This window comes from Artemia franciscana, unplaced genomic scaffold (genome assembly GCF_032884065.1).
Source record: "Artemia franciscana unplaced genomic scaffold, ASM3288406v1 PGA_scaffold_40, whole genome shotgun sequence".
Classification (NCBI taxonomy): Eukaryota; Metazoa; Arthropoda; class Branchiopoda; order Anostraca; family Artemiidae; genus Artemia; species Artemia franciscana.
The window spans coordinates 20,186-39,882 of NW_027062678.1; the positions used below are offsets into that span (position 1 = coordinate 20,186).

Below are 19,697 nucleotides of genomic sequence, written 5' to 3' on the forward strand. Positions count from 1 at the left end.
TGTCATATTCAGCATCATAATAAGATATACAATAGCACCAAAACTATACAGAATATATTCAATTCCATTTTATTTCTGACCTGTCAACAAAACAAAAGAGGTTTTGTAGCCCTAGTAAAAGAGTAAGAAAAAAAAGGAGAAAATAAACAATCAACGAAAGACAGATTACAATCAACAAACACAAACATAACTACATACTATACGAATAGGGAAGACCACTGGTGGTTGACTTTTCTAGCGGAGGATTTGAAATCTTCTACTCTTATCAATAATTAAATAAACAAAAAAGTTTTTTTTAACTGCAAGTAAGGAGCAACATTAAAACTTAAAACAAACAGAAATCGTTCCGTATATGAAAAGGATTGTCCCCTCTTCAACGCATCGCTCTTTACGCTAAAGTTTGACTCTTTGTCACAATTCTACTTTCAAAAACAATAAAAACGAAGTTAGGAGGGGGCCTAGGTACCCTCCAATTTTTTTGGTCACTTTAAAAGGGCACAAGAACTTTTAATTTCCATTAGAATGAGCGATCTTACGACGTTCTAGGACCATTGGGTCGATACGATCACCCCTGGGGAACAAAAAACAAACAAAATAAATAAACAAACAAACAAATAAACACGCATCCAAAGCAAAAAATACAAAATTCCACATTTTTATAGATAGGAGCTTGAAACTTCTACAGTAGGGTTCTCTGATACACTGAACCTGATGGTGGGATTTTTGTTAAGATTCTATGACTTTCAGGAGGTTTTCCACCTATTTTCTAAATAAGGCAAAATTTCTTAGGCTCGTAACTTTGATGGGCAAGACTAAACTTGATGAAACTTATATATTCAAAATAAGTATTAAAATGCGATTCTTTTGATGTAACTGTTGGTATCAAAATTCCGTTTTTTTAGAGTTTCGGTTACTATTGAGTCGGGTCGCTCCTTACTACAGTTCGTTACCCGAACTGTTCGATGTTTACAGAATCAATTTAATTTTTTTTTTTACCAGAGAAAAATTACTGGTCCGAGGAGGCAGATGCAGCAGATACTTGGAAAATTTAAAATAGATTTGGTTAATATATTTTTTTTTATTTGAAGCAGAAAAAATTTTCATATATATATATATATATATATATATATATATATATATATATATATATATATATATATATATATATATATATATATATATATATATATATATATATATATATATATATATATATATATATATATATATTATAGAATGTTGAATATATAGTATATATTGCATAGTAAAATACTATTCTAAGTCGTATGTATGTATGCACCTTTTTGGGGAATATTTTCAAACTCAAGAATGTCTCTAGCACAGAATTGGGGTAGATTCTTAAAAGGCGTTTTGCACCTTTTAAGGTGCAAAACGAGAGTTCAGGCCACCAGAAGGCCTGGTCTCTTCAAATGTTCTTAGATAGTAGAGGATCATTAGGCGATATTCAAGATAGGGCCTTAGCCAAAGCCAGTATGAACCATTTCATATTATTTAAAAATGCATGTAATTTAGTATATAATAAGCATGAAGACTACAAAAGACTGTAGAGGGTTCAAGACATGTTTTTAAGGCAAAGACATAATGATAACATTTATAAGCCTGGGTCAATACAATAATTTCGAAGAAGAGCATTAAAAGACTAAAAGATACAAAGAACACAAATTGGTCTAGAAATTAGAGAAAATTGGCATCATATTTGATTCAAAGAGGAAAAGAAAATCAAAACTACAGAAAAAGAAATGGCAGCATTGAAATTATCAAAATACATTTCCAAACTAAAGATGTGGTAAGAACGTTCTTACAAAGCAAAAAATATAATAGAAGCTGATCATCCAGTTTTTAAGTATTGGCCTGACACTTGATTCCAAACATAAAGTTTAGCAAAACCCTTAAGAAAACGCTTTAATAAATTAATGAATCATAGTTCTCAACATATTTCTAAGAAAAGATTAGTTTAAAAACCATTATAGTGTCTATCTTTCCGCTTACAGGGAAAAGGAAACTTTCAACAAAACTCTTTCAATTTTTTGTTTTGTTTTTGGTTTCACTCCCTAAATATTTTTACTTTAGACTTAGTATACATTGTCTGAACTGACACCTAAACAAGCTAGTGTTTAGTATAGTGTGCATAAGACACAAAAAAAAACAATTGATATGAACACATATGAACTATTGGTTGAACACGTCAAACCCCAGAGAACAGCAACTCTTTCTAACTTTCAAAATAAACCTGTCAAACTTTCAAAATTGGCTTTCGTTAGGCTAATGTACCTAAAAAACAGATTTCAGAGTTTTTTTTGAAGCCAAAAGTTAATACAGGTATACTAGAATTACAAAATCCAGCATCCATTTCAAGCAGAAAATGGAATAACTAAGGCCAGAAAAAATGGTAGTTAGAAGACCAACAGACGAAATTCTGCCCCTTAATCTATTTATCCAATTCCAAAAGTAAACAAAATCACTAACTTTATGATTTTCTCATAGATTTAAAAAACACAGATGTTAGCTTTTGGTAGAGGAAAGCCAACTTAAGACTCAAAATAGATAAAAATTAAAACAAGAATTGAAAAATATACAGGTTTTTTTTTTTCACTGGTATTGGTATCCAATTAATAGGCTTATTTGAAAAAATACACCAAAAAATAAAATGTTAGCAATTAAGTAAGCTACGTCAACATGATAAAAAAAAGATTATTGCACACTGTAAAATAATCAAAACCATAATTTTAAAATTTTTAAAATAAACAATTGGAATTAGGATGATAGTATAGACTATAGATTACAGACCAGATTATATAGACTGTCGACTTGTAGCTTTTTTTATACTTTTAAAACCCTTAACAGCAAATAACAAGGGTAATTGTCCAATGCAAGGCCACCTCTAGCCCACTATCTATGACATTTCATATTCAGAAGGGAACTCAAAATCAGGATCATTCCTTCTAGTACTTTTTTTCATAAAAAAGCAGTTCATTAAAATTAGTTATTTGAAATCAATTAAACAAAACGCAGTAAAATAAATAGAATTGAAAGTAATATAAAACTTGTGACTGAAAGGATTGAAATAAAGACCTTGGGAAAATATAGACAGCTAGTTACAGGCTACTGTTTAAAGTTACATCAAAGCATCTTTGCATCATGTCAAAAACTGTCATGTCAGAAAACGTCATTATTATCCACTATGTCTAAAGACGTTATGTCAAAACACATTCCTTATATTCACATTTTAACTAAAAGTTGGAGAAAAAAATACCAGGTTACCTAAAAAAAAAAATGCATTCTTCCCTTGCTATATACTGATATAAGGTTTTTGGTGCTATATGGTGCACCATTTGGCGATATAAGGTGCTTAATGATGTAAGATCTTTGGTTGGAATATCATTAGGTGAGACCCAGTGTATCATTGGATTTTATTCATTAATTGATGATATTTGAAATTAGGAACTGGTCTAATTATTTTATGGATATATGATATGTCGGTACAATGGTAAAATAGCAATCTACTGTCATATGTTGTCTATAAATAGCTAGTTTTTTTCTATATTTAAGTATTTTCCTTTATGTTTAGGCAGTTCTGCAGCTATTTTTATGGAAAAAATTATTTTTTTTTTGCTGTAATTTTATTTTGGGTAAAAAATGAGAAAAAAATACTGACAAATTCTGCATAAATTAACTACATTCAAGATTTTAAATAAGATAAGATAGAAGTAGAATGAATAAAAAAACATTGTAAAAAGTCTTCAAATAAACTTTAAAGACCAAATTAGAAAAAAAATATAGCCTAAAGTCATATAAGAACCTTAATTGAGCTATGCCAGTACAATTTAGAAAGAACAATTAGAAGACAGTACAAGTCTTATATTTTTTTGCCATTTATCTTTTTGAGTTTAGATCTTGACAGCCTATCAAAAAATAACAGCCCAGAGGCCCTCTCTACAGTCTCTGGAGGTACTCGAAAATTTTCAACTGGAATTTTATCACTAATTGGTTGATTAGGCATAACAAAGGCTTCCAACTCTAATTCGTTTTTTACATTTTCATAAACACAAACTTTATAAAAATGTGTAGGAACTGCCACGTGATTTGTGCCAATTACTTGATATTTGACATACAACTTTCCATCACCTTCTTTCTGGGGTAAAAACAAAGGCCCAGTACAAACATAAATATTTTTATAGTTTTTTATCTGATTTCTAATATATCTTTCAAGATCATTCCATTTATCACGATTAAATCCTTTGCCGACTTGAGGAGCAATATTTGACAAGACGAAGGTTTCGTTCATATCTTGTTGACATTTCTTATGATTTCCAGCAGCAGCTAAATGTCCTCGATCAAAGCCACTACCCTTATAATCACTATTCAAGGCCCTGAAAAACGGATGCACTGTTTGATCATCATAAAAATCTGACTTAGATCGATCTACTTCGGCAGTATAGGCAACAGATTCAAATGTTAAGTGCTCAAAAACCCAGTGGGCAGATCGGTTTCTAGTATCATATGAAAGAACATAGTCACCATAACTTTTGATATTACTCAGGCTAGGAAAACCAAATCTCATAACTTGAGAAATCCTAGGTGCATTTTTGTCTGGTTCAAGTGGAACAGGTAAATTTGATATTGGCTCTGCAGCTGAAACTGTTCCAAACAAAGGTATGCCAGGCTTTATTGGAATCCTGTCTATGCTGCAATCTTTTTCATAGATAATGCCAGCAACAAAACTTGCACCAATCCCAATGGCAGCAGACACAGCTTTTAGCATAGTTCAGTCTCACCTACAATAAAAAAGTTTAAACATAAATAATAGTTTTAAAAAAAAGCAGTTATAGTCATAATTCATACAACTTCACCAAGTTCAAAATCAGAACACACGTTTTACTCTCAACCACACATTTTAGTTTTGAAAATCCAAACCACAAGGTCATTTAAACTTGTAGTTAGTGAAGTCTTTGACATATCAAGAATTTGAATGATGCAGGACAATCCAATTGCACAAGAATTATCAAATCTAAATAGCAGCAGTGAAGATGCCTGCTGGGATTTTTCTAGGGGGGGGGGTCAATTTTGTTTCCTTTCCTCGAAATTATCAAGATATTCCTAAACATTACATAAAATTACCCTTTTTATACATGTTGGTGCTCTAAAGACATGGGGGATAACCCCCTTTTAACCTCACCTGTGGGTGCCAGTGAAGAGCAAATCAATTACCAAGTCCAATTGATAGAACTCAATTGATGGAGATTCATAGAATTCATATTATCAAGGACATAGGGCTGTCAAGATTCCACAATTTATTATAAGAATAGATTAATGGGAAGTTTCCCTGACCACTAACATCTGCCCAGGCCAAAATTCCATGGCAAGGCTTAAAAGTTTTACAGATTGCAAAATTATGCAAACGTTATTCTTGAGTGAATACTAAGCCCTATCAGTCCATCACTCATTTGACAAATGAATACTCAATCAAAACCTGTCTTGCACACAAACAAGAATGCTACTGAAGAGAGTACTGAGTAGGACAAATGGTCACCAGAAAGTTTCTCATGTGGGTAAGAGCATCCCTTAATAGGGATTTTTTTTAAACAGATAATACAGAACTGAGAAGCAATTTTTTTTTTTTTAACATCCAGGGCTAAAACATGTCCACAGAAAAACTATAAAAGTAGAAACATTTTGTTTAATCCTAAAATACACCATAACACAAAGATACACTTTTATTTGCTAAACAGTAAAGTTAGATCTACAAGTCAATGTGTAAAAATGTTCTTGCCACAATTGGAAAAAAACACAGCAAAAAACACAACAAATTTTTGTGCACTAAGTTTTTTTTCTTTCTTCTTCTAACATCTATAAGTGTTGCTAGTGCTGCTAATTAGCTTATTTCTTTTTTTGTGTCTACAGTGACAAGCATTATTGCTTTTTGTTTGATGTACAAATAAAATGATAAATAATAAGCCAAATAATCTTGGCCCGCATAAAGGTATTAGAGGAGAGGGGACATGGGGATACAATGGAATTGTGAAAACCATTGTAGCTGGACTGATACAGAGAATTGAATGGGAATCAAGTGACAAATTTCTTGCTATCTGATTTCTTTATTACTTCAAAATCTTGCCCATATTTTAGTTTTTGTGTCACAAAAATGCATGTATAGTCAGCTGGTAATTCCGAGTATTTTATTTCCTGGTGACATTTCCACATTTTGTAATTTAAACCAAAAGCAAGTAAAAAAACCCTATCATTCTCAAAGGACTACACAAAAAGAGAATTTAGGCCACATTGCTCATATGTTAGAACAACGGTTCCGAAAGAATTGACAAAAAATAAGCCATTCTTTAGCCCTAAACCTCCCACATAGTTGGATTATTCCATAATTAATCTTTCAGTTTTAGCTACCACTCTTTATTCATATGACCCAACTATTTTCTAAGAAAGAAAAATTTTCTGCTGTCTGGAAAAGTATTTTCAATTATTTGGGCTTTCTTTTGTTCTTATCTCTCATTACTTGAGATCTTGGATGCAAATGTTGTTGTAGTAGCCACAGTATTTAGGTGGAACACAAATCACTGAATGGGAATTGAATGATATAGATAATATTTTGATTCTTACCTGATTTTTGTGTTAGTTCAAAACTGAGAAGAGGATTATCATATTACTGGCAAGTGAAAAACTAAAGCAATAATTTAGGTTTAGGACCTATTCCTGACAGTCTTATTCATACAACAGAACTACTTTCTAACTTAAAAAACTGGTAAATTTTTACAGTTTTTTTTGCGTTATTTAGCTAGCTAGAATGTGAACACACCACTCAATGTGTCTTTTATGCTCTTCCTCAGTATACTACTTACTTCTTATAGAATTCTGTAATGCCACTAGAGTGATCTGGTGGTGCCAACATATGTGGCAAAGTTCAATCAGTGCCAATACTGGCTTCTGGTAGAAGGTAGTGTTGTAGTTGAGTTGTTTCAAGGGTTCTACATGCTCTTCTGCACTGATTTTATGACCAGTGGGAATATAACAAGTGTACTACATATGGGGGGAATAAGAGCCACTGCAATGATAATACTTCTGTAAACTATTTTCATAGCCCTACCAGGGTACAGGGAGAGTGACCTAATACAGCTGCAGAAAAATAACTCAGTTTTTAATTCTTAATGTTTTTTCCCGACACTATGTTAACACTTTTAAACTTGAACTCAAAAAGACAGACTCTGAACATGGACTAACTACAGAATATGTGAACACATTAAACGACCACCATGGGCATAGTCTACTGAGACACAGTCCAATCCAATGTAAGAAACCCAGAATTGAACTTCCAGGGCCCATAAATTAGGGATGAATGTGCTATGTTGCAATATCTACCTCCATTCCTTCCCTCTCCAAAACAAAATGACCATGGATAAAATTTTACAATTTTTGTGCTATAAAAGTAAAACCCCGAGAAATAGATTTACTATTGAAATTGGACATAATAAAAGTGTTTTGATAATCATACTTTTGCTTAATCTCAATTTATATAGTTTAAAGACATGTAAATCTAAGTTATTTGTTAAATTTGCATAGAATTTTTTGATATGACTTAAAATTCTGATGAAATAAGAGTTTTATATTTTTGTTACAGAGTCATTACCTTAATTCGCACTTTGGAGCGAATTAGTTGCAAGAACTGTGATGCTCCATAGTTGATGATGGCGATAGATCTGGTCACTGTGCCAAGGTCAAGTGACAAACCATAGGGACTAGAGAGTGCTGGAGAGATGCAATTTAAGCCCACTCGGTAACGGTGATCACATGGTAGGTATGGTTCATGGACCATTCTCCAGCGATTTAGAGTTGGCACCACCGCACAACAGTAACTTCGGATAGAGTGTGTGAGATAGTTGGGTATGACAAGCAGCATCATCCTCCAAGCTAACTCTCTATTGTGTTCCACGACTGTTATGGTAGTGAGGGCTGGGAGGGGTTTTCCCACTGGAATCTCCATGGTTTGGCCTCCCATTCCCTGTCGAGCCTCTTTTTGAATTCCTTGGGCGAGGTTGCCGAGACTGTCTCTTGGCTTAGTTGGTTCCAATTGTTCACCACTCGCTGGCTGAAAAAATCTAGTCAGACTTTGGTGTTAACGCTGGATTTGAACAGCTTTTTGGAAAGTCCTCGTGTTTGCTTTTGGTGGGGAGAGAAAGTGAACAGCTTCTGATCCGCTTGCTGGAGGTACCTGTAGGTGAGCAGCATGTCGTTACGCCTACTCTGAAAAACGAGTGTTGGGAGGTAAACAGATTGTGATCTTCTGCAGTAGGGCTGACTGCATAAACCGTCGATGCATTTGGTGGCTCTCTTCTGGACACCCTCAACAAGCTGGACTTCACTCTTGTAAAAAGGACCAGCAAGACATGTTCCGAAATCTAGGATTGGCCTGACTAGAGCTTTATATAATTTCAGAAAAACTGTGGAGGATCGACTACTGATGGTTCTTTTCAGGAGTCCCAAATTTGCATTTGCTTTTGAAACTGCTTGGGCGATGTGCTCGTGGAATTTTAAGCTGTCATCCAACAGGACTCCCAGGTCTCTACCACTACTAGAAGTAGGAATCAAGACTGTCGATGACGTTTTGATGTCGTACATAGTGTATTGGTGCTGCAGATTACCACAGCCGAAATGAAGAGTGACGCACTTTGAGATGTTAAAGGACAGAAGCCATTTATCTGCCCATGCTTGAATTTGGTTGAGATCAGCTTGTAGGCTAATGTTGTCCACAGTACCAAATAGCTTGGAGTCGTCAGTGTAAAGAGTCAAGTGGTTTTTTGTTTCAACTACCAGGTCATTGATACAGATGAGGAATAAGGCTGGTCCGAGGACAGTTCCTTGAGGGACGCCGCTCAGAACTTGGCAAGGTGTTGAATAGATCTTTCCTCCATCCGTGGTAAAGAGCCAAACCTTTTGCGTTCTGCCACCAAGGAAGTCCATTAGCCAGTCGACTAGTTTTTTATCAATGCCCACGGCTGTAAGTTTGGAGTGCAAACGACTATGGGGGACTTTGTCAAAGGCTTTGGCAATGTCTAGTAGAATTAGGTCGACAGGAAATCCTCTGTCAAGATATCCTCTGTCAAGTCATATATTGGTATTATACAGAGCTGTTCCAAGGGCCGGTGATGCCCAGAGCAAAACTAACTACAACATCCCCTGCCCAACTCAAACATGAGCAAAAAGCCTAATCAAAGAGGACAATGCCCAGCCATGGTGCAGCTGCTCCAGCCCCCACTCTTCCCCTCAAAAATGGCTTTGGTACTATAGTTTACATTTTCCTGGTTACTATTGATGTACAACTTTTTTCTACAATAAACTGCAGATCTGTTTCTGATACCCATGTTTGTAATGGTAAAATTGTTTGCTGTGCCTTACCAACTACTCTTTCTCCTGTTCTTCCTGTGTCCCAAAATGTAGTGCCATCTTCAAATACAGAGGGCATCATTACCCCATCATTCAATGGCAAACCAGTTACAACTAAATTATACAGTCCAGGCCAAGAGCAGAGGACTGAGACACAGATCTTTTAACTTAAATAGTTTCTTTTGCAATATGCTCTCCAAATTTTACTGCTACTTCTCTATTTTATAGGAAGTTTCCAATTGTAGTTGCCCTTGGGATTTTCCCTTATTGTTACTAATTTTCTTTTTTGCAATGTTATTTATGCATAAATTCTGGAACTAGTATCTCAGAAACTTTTAACAGTTTGTTTTGGGAAAGCTGTGTTTTGTCCTGTATATTAGGCTAGTCATTTGGCTAATTTTTAGGTTAGCTTCAATCTTTTCTGCATCTTTTAGGAAATAATCCCAAATACATTTTTGGATAATTCATTCCTGGTGGGATTCAACTATTTTCCCTGTATATCTACTGTTATGCAATGATTATCACTTATCAGGTTAGCCTCCTCTATTGCTTTAACCTTGGAATTTCTAGCAATATGAGTGTTACCAAATTAGAGGTCTTCTGTTCTTTGAGATATTGTTGATAAACTTATCCTTGTTTGCAGTCCTTCAGGGGCTTATAAACACAAGTTACTATACATTAAGAAATAAAAAATAGGGTTGCTGAGAGATGCCTGAACTGTTCTTCAGCAGGCAGTCACACCAAAGTGAATGGTGGGCATTTAGATCATTTACTATAAAATAATCTCTACAATTTGTTATACTATTATGAATCAATTTTAGGAACTCTCTCATTTCATTAGAACCTGGTAGATCAAACAGTTCGTGGTAACGAACTGTAGTAAGGAGCGATCCGGCTCAATAGAGACCAAAACACTAAAAAATTGAATTTTGATATCAATAGCTACATCAAAAGAATCGCATTTTAATGCTGATTTTAAATATATATAAGTTTCATCAAGTTTAGTCTTAGCCATCAAAAGTTACGAGCCTGAGAAAATCTGCCTTATTTAGGAAAATAGGGGGAAACACCCCCTAAAAGTCGTAGGATTTTAACGAAAATGACACCATCAGATTCAGCGTATCAGAGAACCCTACTGTAGAAGTTTCAAGCTTATATCTACAAAAATGTGGAATTTTGCATTTTTTGCCAGAAGACAAATCACGGGTGCATGTTTATTTGTTTGTTTTTTTTTGTTTTTTTTTTCCCCAGGGGTCATCGTATCGACCAAGTGGTCCTAGAATGTCGCAAGAGGGCTAATTCTAACGGAAATGAAAAGTTCTAGTGCCCTTTTTAAGTGACCAAAAAAATTGGAGGGCATCTAGGCCCCCTCCCATGCTCATTTTTTCCCAAAGTTAACGGATCAACATTTTGAGATAGCCATTTTGTTTAGCATAGTCGAAAATCTTAATAACTATGTTTTTGGGGATGACTTACTCCCCCACAGTCCCTGGGGGAGGGGTTGCAAGTTACAAACTTCAACCAGTGTTTACATATAATAATGGTTATTGGGAAGTGTACAGACGTTTTCAGGGGGATTTTTTTGGTTTTGGGGGTAGGGTTGAGGGAGGGGGCTATGTGGGAGGATCTTTCCTTGGAGAAATATGCCATGGGGGAAAAATTCAATGAAAAGGGCACAGGACGAATCTGGTCACGTTAGAAAAAATGTCAAATTAAGAGCTTAATATACAATGCTGGGTGTTCGGAGCCTCTCTATTATGGAGTATAATTTGAAAATAACACAACTATACGAGCGATAAAACATATATACCACAACCATAACTCAACTAACGAAAGAACTGCTAAGAGATAACACAACTATAAAGCAAAAACAGGTGAAAACTAACGGGAAAATAAACGAACTAAGAGGTGGAAGGGGCCCAGAGAAAAAAATATAATTCTTTTTCAATTTTGAGCCTAACTTCCGCAAAGGAGTAATAATGTCAGAAGCCCCGAAATACCGAATTATTTTCTTTTCAAACAGTTCGTGGTAAGGAACTGTAGTAAGGGGCGACCCAGCTCAATAGTAAACGAAACTCTAAAAAACGGAATTTTGATGCTAAAAGATACATCAAAAGAATCGAATTTTTACGCTGATTCTAAATATATAAGTTTCAATTAATTTAGTCTTTGTCATCAAAAGTTACGAGCCTGAGAAAATTTGCCCTATTTTGGAAAAAAGGGGGAAACATCCCCTAAAAGTCATAGAATCTTAACAAAAATAACACTATCGCATTCGGTAGAGAACTCTATAGCAAAAATTTCAAGCTCCTATCTAAAAAATGTGGAATTTTGTATTTTTTGCCAGAAGGCAAATCACGGGTGTGTGTTTATTTGTTTGTTGTTTTTTTTGCTTTTTTTCCCAGGGGTCATCTTATCGACCAAGTGGTCCTAGGATGTCGCGAGAAGGCTCATTCTAACGGAAATGAAAAGTTCTAGTGCCCTTTTTAAGTGACAAAAAAATTGGAGGGCAAATAGGCCCCCTCCCATGCTCATTTTTTTCCAAAAGTCAACAGATTAAAATTTTAAGATAGCCATTTTGTTCAGCATAGTCGAAAACCATAATAACTATGTCTTTGGGAATGACTTACTCCCCCACAATCCCTGAGGGAGGGGCTGCAAGTTACAAACTTTGACCAGTGTTTACATATAGTAATGGTTATTGGGAAGTGTACAGACGTTTTCATGGGAATTTTTTGGTTTGGGGGGTGGGGTTGATGGGAGAGGGCTTTGTGGGAGGATCTTTCCTTTGAGGAATATGTCATGGGGGAAGAAAAATTCAATGAAAAGGGCGCAGGATTTTCTAGCATTACTATAAAAAAAACAATGAAAAAATAAACATGAAAACGTTTTTTCAAATGAAAGTAAGGAATAGCATTGAAATTTAAAACGAACAGAGATTATTACGCATATGAGGGGTTCTAAAAACACTTTAGCATAAAGAGCGAGGTATTTAGGAGGAGATAAATACCTTGCTCTTTATGCTAAAATATTTTTAGTGATTTCAACTATTTATTCTATGGCCTTTTTGATTCAGGGGTCATTCTTAAAGAATTGGGACAAAACTTACAATTTAGTGTAAAGAGCGAGGTATTAACGAGGGTACAAACCCCCTCATACACATAATAAAAATATAAAAATATAAAAGTTTGTTATGTAAGTTAATTCTTAAGTTATGTATATTTTTTACTAATAAAAACGTTCGTTGAATATTAAAAGTTCTAGTAGCCTTTTTAAGTAACCGAAAAATTGGAGGGCAGCTAGGCCTCCTTCCAAACCCCTTATTTCTCAAAATCGTCTGACCAAAACTAAGAGAAAGCCATTTAGCCAAAAAAAAATTAATATACTAATTTCATTTCAATAATTTATGGGCGGAGAACCAAAATCAAACATGCTTTAATTCAAAAACGTTCAGAAATTAAATAAAAAAAACTAGTTTTTTAACTGAAAGTAAGGAGCGACATTAAAACTTAAACAAACAGAAATTACTCTGTATATGAAATGGGTTGTCCCCTCTGCAGTCCCACGCTCTTTACGCTAAAGTTTTTAATTGTTTTAAAAAGTGGAATTGTGGCAAAGAGTCAAACTAGGAATATAATTTTACCATAACTTGTAAGGACTGGTCTTTCTTATGTTTGAGGTAGGTTACTGAATCTAAGACAAGGCACTAGATAGCTTAGCCTACTGGTTCACCATATATGGTAATGACATAATGGACATCTTTCCATTAGATTTACCATATGAGGCATAGTGCTAATTGGTAGGTATCCTTATTGATAATTTAGCATGCTAGAACTAGTCACCAATGCCTTGATAGGGTTGGGTACTCATTATTCTCCCCACTCCTCAACCTTATCTAAGAATCTAATGCCTTTTCTTTAAAAATATTTGATTTATTTTTACCTGGTGTAACTTATTGACTATCCTAAACCCAATTCCAGGCAATAGAAATACAATAAAGAAAATTGGCGAAATAAAATTTATGTAAAACCAAATGTTTTTAAAAAAATGTGCTTAAAATCCGCCATCTACTAGTCTTTTCTCAGCTATTTATGTCCTGAGGGAATAAAAAAACGCGAGAATGAGATTAATTTCTCGTTGGTGAAAGAAAAGTTAACAGCTAAAGTAATCATTAATAAAGACAGTAGATGAAAAAACTAAAAGTAAAATGCACCATAACATACACAAACTATATAATCCACTAAAACAAACAAAAATAAAACGATTATACTCTTAGCAACCATAGAAATTCGATTCTTAAGTATTTTTTATGTTTTTTTTTGCAAAACAAATGAGTCACTGGAATAGCCTTTTTTATAAATCGCTGAATGTGGACACTCAGACGAAACACGTGCAAGCAAAACCTATGTTTGGTAAAATCAGACTTAGAGGATTTTCCTGAAATATTGAAAGAATTTTTAATGTTGAAACAAAAAACTGTTAGGATGCAAAGATGATTTTGAAGCCCTAGGTATGTAGTCTTCAGATCCATTTACTCATCCTGTCCCTTCAAATCGTGTCTTTCCCAATTACTATTATTACAGAAAATCAGCAACGGTTTTTAATAAGTTTAATTTTATCAATAGACTGTTTTCCTGTTTAAGATTTTGCCAATTAATGTTTAAAGACTAATTCAGAAGACGCTAAATAGTAGTAGTTTTTTGTTGGTAAAGATGTATAGTCCTGTAAACAAATGATGTTTAGTAAGCAAGTTAATTTTCAAATGAAAGTAATTAACAACATTAAAGTTTGAAGCAAAAACAATTATTTTTTCAGCAGCTATACTCCCTCCTGAGCCCTCCGCTATATGCGCAAGAGCTCTACAGTATTATGCTAAAAGAATTTATCAGTATAACAAATTTAGCTGACGATCTTCTAAACGTTTCTATTAGCAATTATACTATTTAAGCCTAATGAACATTTATAGATCTTCGAATCCTGAGATACTGAGAAAAAAACATCTTATTTTATTCCAGTTGCCCTTGTTCTTTTGCGGTCGCTCTTAAGGCATTTAAGACAAAATAAAAATTTTAGTTTAAATTATGGTTGACTAAGGCTCTGAGTGACGATGTTCTTCTAAATATCAAAATTCACTAAGATAAGATCACCCATTCGTAAGTTATAAATACCTAATTTTTTCTCTCCCTTTAGCCCCCCAGATGGTTGAATCTGGGAAAACGACTTTATCAAGTCAATTTGTGGAGCTCCCTTACACGCTTACCAATTTTTATCGTCCTAGCACGTCAAGAAGCACCAAACTCGCCAAATCACTGAACCCCTCCCCCCAACTCCCCCAAAGAGAGCGAATCCAGTACAGTAACGTCAATCAAGTATCAAGGACATTTGATTATTCTATCCACCAAGCTTCATCCTGATTCCTCCACTCCAAGTGTCTTCCAAGATGTCCCCCTCCAACTCCCCCCAATGTCAAAAGATCTGGTCGGGATTTGAAATAAGAGCTCTAAGACATGAATTCCTTCTAAATATCAAATTTCATTAAGATCCGATCACCTGTTCGTAAGATAAAAATACCCCAATTTTCACATTTTCCAAGAATTCCGGTTTCCCCCTCAAACTCCCCCCAATGTCACAGGATCTGGTCGGAATTTAAATTAGAGCTTTAAAACACATGATCCTTCTAAATATCAAATTTCATTAAAATCTGGTCGCCCTTTCGTAAGTTACAAATACCTCCATTTTCAAAATTACCCCCCCCCCCCCCCCAACTCCACCAAAGAGAGCAGATCCGGTTATGTCAGTCATGTATCTTAGACAGGTTTTTATTCCCATCCAGTTTCATCCTGATCTCTCCGCTTAAGTATTTTCTAAGATTTCCGGTCCCCCGTCCAATGACGCTGGATCTGGTTGAGATTTAAAATAAGAGATCTGAGGTACGAGGTCCTTCTAAATATGAAATTTCATTGAGATCTGATCACCCGTTCGTAAGTTAAAAATACCTCATTTTTTCTAATTTTGCAGAATTAACCCCTCCCTCAACTACCCCCAAAAAGAGCGGATCCGTTCCGGTTATGTCAATCATGTATCTAGGACTCGTGATTATTTTTTCCACCAAGTATCATCCCGATCCCTCCACTCTAAGTGTTTTTCAAGTTTTAGGTTTTCCCCTCCCAACTCCCCCCCCCCTAATGTCACCAGATCTGGTCGGGTTTAAAATAAGAGCTCTGAGCCACGATATCCTTCTAAATATCAAATTTCATTGAGATCTGATCACCTGTTCGTAAGTTAAAAATACCTCATTCTTTCTAATTTTTCAGAAATAGCCCCCCCCCAACAATCCCAAGGAGAGCGGATCCATTCCGTTTATATCAATCATGTATCTAGCACTTGTGTTTATTTTCCCCGCCAAGTTTCATCCCGATCCCTCCACTCTAAGTGTTTTCCAAGTTTTAGGTTTCCCCCTCCCAACTCCCCCCCAATGTCACCAGATCCGTTCGGGATTTTTAAGAGCTCTAAGACACGATATCCTTCTAAACATCAAATTTCATTGAGATCCGATCACCCGTTCGTAAGTTAAAAATACCTCATTTTTTCTAATTTTTCAGAATTAACCCCCTCCCCCCAACTACCCCAAAGAGAGCGGATTCGTTCCGATTATGTCAATCATGTATCTGGGACTTGTGCTTATTTTTCCCATCAAGTTTCATCTCGATCCCTCCACTCTAAGTGTTTTTCCGAGATTTTAGGTTTCCCCCTCCAACTCCCCCAATGTAATCAGATCCGGTCGGGATTTAAAATAAGAGCTCTGAGACACAATATCATTCCAAAGATCAAATTTCAGTAACATCCCATCACCCATTCATAAGTTAAAAATACTTCATTTTTTCTATTTTTTTCGAATTAACCGGCCCCCCACTCCCCCCCAGATGGTCAAATTGGGAAAACGACTATTTCTAATTTAAGCTGGTCCCGTCCCTGATACGCCTGCCAAATTTCATCGTCCTAGCTTACCTGGAAGTGCCTAAAGTAGCAAAACCGGGACCGACAGAATTGGCGGTTGCTATATGTCACTTGGTTAATACCAAGTGCCATAAAAATGGTGGAGCAATGCTGGATGATCCCAAATTAACAGTTCTATAAATCTCAAATTCAATCAGCTAGAAAAGAAAAATTCAATATCCCACCTTGAAACTCCAAAATAACGCGCTAACCCCGGGAGTCACGTATGGTTCGAATCATCTGCTCATAGAACTAAAAAAACACTCATGCTCACACAAACATCCAAAGCTATTGAAAAAAAGAGGAAACAACATTATCCGATCGCCTATCCAAGAAATTTCCAAAATCATAAGCTAGACAAGGGAGTAGCGCATGATTTCCACATTCACCCACTCATACAAGTTAACTAACTCATTCTCAAACAAACATCCAAACCCGATTCAAAAGACATTACGGAAAAACCATAAAAAATCGATTATTTGCTAGAAATTCTTTAATATTCTTATAATCCGCGATCTTTCGTTTACTGCTTTTATTGGAATGTGTACAAGACATTTTAGCTTTGAATACTATAGTATAGCAACAAAAATCGTCTATTCAGGTTAAGTCTTGCGCTTCAATCATTAAAGGAGGAGTGCTTTGTGGTCTAAAGCTTAAAAGGTTACCATAAAGCTTGCCAATGATTAGAGCTGCTATTTTGTAAGTCAGGCAAGGGGGTTGGGAAGAAAAGATGTAAAGCTTCATCTCCCCCTTCATTCTATATCAATGCACATGATCGAGAATCCCATTTTTTCCTTTTAACTCAGTGTTTGTCTCCAATTTATGTGATATTTTCTGATTGTCTAGCGACGAGAAACCACACTGAACAATTGAGGCCATAGAGGCTAACTCAACTATAATAGAAATAATTATCACAAAAAGAAGTTTATATCCAAAATTGGATGCATAAAAGAACTTTAAGACCAAAACAGTTACTTGTGGCTTCTGTCATAAAGAATTGGTATATCTACTACACATTAATAAGGAAAATACCATTAATTTGGGAAGGCTTGATGAGGTGGGATTATATTCTGGTACTCCCTACTGGAATCAAGGGTTTCAAGTGTGACAAAAAATATTCATTATTATGAAGTGTTTAAAACGGTTACACAAATTCTCTTTAAGTAAAATGACTAGATGAGTCAAAAACACAAATACCACCAACAACACATTAATTGTTGGTTTTTATATTGGTTGGTTATTAATTAATAAATTAAAAAATTAATTAATTATTATTTAGTATTTAATTGGTTTCTACAGTTTAAGCTACTCAGTTATACCATCTCTAGTAACCACGTTTTGCTCTCTTTCTTATTCCCACTTAAACGTGGGTAGTAGTTGAACTGCAGTAAATGCAGTAGTTGAACCCTAGAAGTATTACCACATTTTACCAGTTGGGAGAGGAATATACAATTTTTTACATTATATTTATTCACTAATCATCAGAGTCAGTTCAGCAGCACAACCATAAAATCTAAAAAACAACAACATAAAGTAAAGCTTGTGAATTTGGCTTCTGAACTTTCAAATATTTGTCTCAAATACAACATATCTTTATGACAAATATCTTCTCATAATTGTAGTAGTAGCATTTGATCTCTTTATTATCTTGTTGATTTTAAAGGAATATTAGGTTTTTGAGATGAAGAGTCCTTTTACCCTTCTTACATTTCTTCAAACCCTGCGCGTTCAATCTTAGCCTACCTTTAAGCAATGTACTGCATACAAGGAGTCCGTAACTACGGCCTGCTTTTGCAACAAAACGCTTAACAAGACCTAAACAAGTCAATTTGATATAATACACAATCGAGAGGCCGAGGCAACCAATAGTACAGGAAGCGATAAAAACTTGCAGTCATATTTGTTGGAGTAGATGAACCGAAAAAATTTAGGTTTACTTGCGTTAAAGATCTCTAAGCGCCACGAGAATACACCTAGATGTACTACGCCAACGAGCAGTTAGAGTAGCAGCGCATGTGTGCCGAAGTCAAAAGTTCTTTTATTATTCCACGCCACCAATTCAAGCTTTTCATCTCTTTTGTCTCAATCAATCAATAAATCAGCAAGGAGACAATGAAGATAACCTCTACTTGAAGGAAAACTGGCAATGAGGGCAGAATTGAAACTATTTTACATAAATAATTACAAACAGTACAATTAATTTGCATAATACTGAGGGGACAGCAGACATCGAAACTTGACTTATAACACAAAGCAAGGCCTTAACAAGCCGAGTACATTCCACTTGGAACTACTTCTACAGGTGAATGATGAAAGGAAGCTTCTTTTTTGAAACACATTTGCATTCCACAGACTTTTCATCAAATTCTCGACTGCGTTTTAAATTTATCTTAATTTTCTAAAAGAATCACAATTCCTTGTGTTCAAAAATTTTGAAAGAATATTGGGCAACCATAATGGATATTCCTCTCAATAGTATTTAATTTAATGAAAATATATTTTTCAAATCTAGGGAGAAGGGAGCAATTTCTTCCATGAAAATCTAGGAGGAGGGGGATATTTTGAAAAAGTTCTACAAACCCTTTGAAACTAATTTTTTTTATGGGATGCTGACTGCCTGGCTTTGATTTTCTACCTCACATCAATAGGGTGGGTTTCATTTACCCAGATGGCCAGTGTATACTGGCGTTTGAGGCTCGCATCTTCTGATAATGAGTTAATTGCTGCGTTACGCACACGCATGTTAATACTTTTGCTCTATATTTAGAAGAAGCTTGCTTTTTGAAGCTATTTGTGCGTTGAATTCTTTCGTTTTTCTTCTTTTGTTATATAGTCTTTTCGAAAGGCGTTGTTTTATAGTTTTTCCGACAAAAGTAGTGAACTAGCGTAAAAAAGAATAACCTAAAATAGTTATGACCAAATTATGCCACCCTTGCCGGGATAATGATTTATAGAATGTGCATGAAACAGGAAGGTTTCTAAAAGTAAATTATTCTCCAAGACATTTTCTGATAATACCTAGGGTACATTCCAGAACTTAATCATCAGTACCGATTTATTATTAGCTGTAATTACTTTTGCTTAAGACAACTGGTAACACAAATTTATAAGCAATTTCTATTGATACAAGCACAGGACAGACTAAAATGTTAGTCCCTTTTATGTATTATCAGCATCTTCGACAACAAATTTCTTATTATATTGCTATTTTAGACTAAAGATTACTGATGATTGAGCTATGGAACACAGCCATAGACTTCTGACCTAACGGCAATAGACTCAATATAAGGCGA

The 19,697-nt window shown here is 35.0% G+C and overlaps 1 protein-coding gene across 1 annotated transcript; it reads right to left on the reverse strand.

The window, feature by feature from the left end:
* Nucleotides 1–1,179: 1,179 nt before the first annotated feature.
* Nucleotides 1,180–13,448, reverse strand: LOC136041836 (endonuclease G, mitochondrial-like). The gene is made up of 2 exons (XM_065726615.1): nucleotides 13,351–13,448; nucleotides 1,180–4,796 (listed from the first exon to the last, which is right to left on the reverse strand). Exon 2 carries the CDS (start codon nucleotides 4,781–4,783, stop codon nucleotides 3,878–3,880), a length of 906 nt encoding a protein of 301 aa, XP_065582687.1. The 5' UTR covers nucleotides 4,784–4,796; nucleotides 13,351–13,448; the 3' UTR covers nucleotides 1,180–3,877.
* Nucleotides 13,449–19,697: the final 6,249 nt, after the last annotated feature.

Bases quoted from the DNA above. Each gene is read 5' to 3' on its own strand.
- LOC136041836 (XM_065726615.1), bottom strand. From the start codon at position 4,783: ATGCTAAAAGCTGTGTCTGCTGCCATTGGGATTGGTGCAAGTTTTGTT.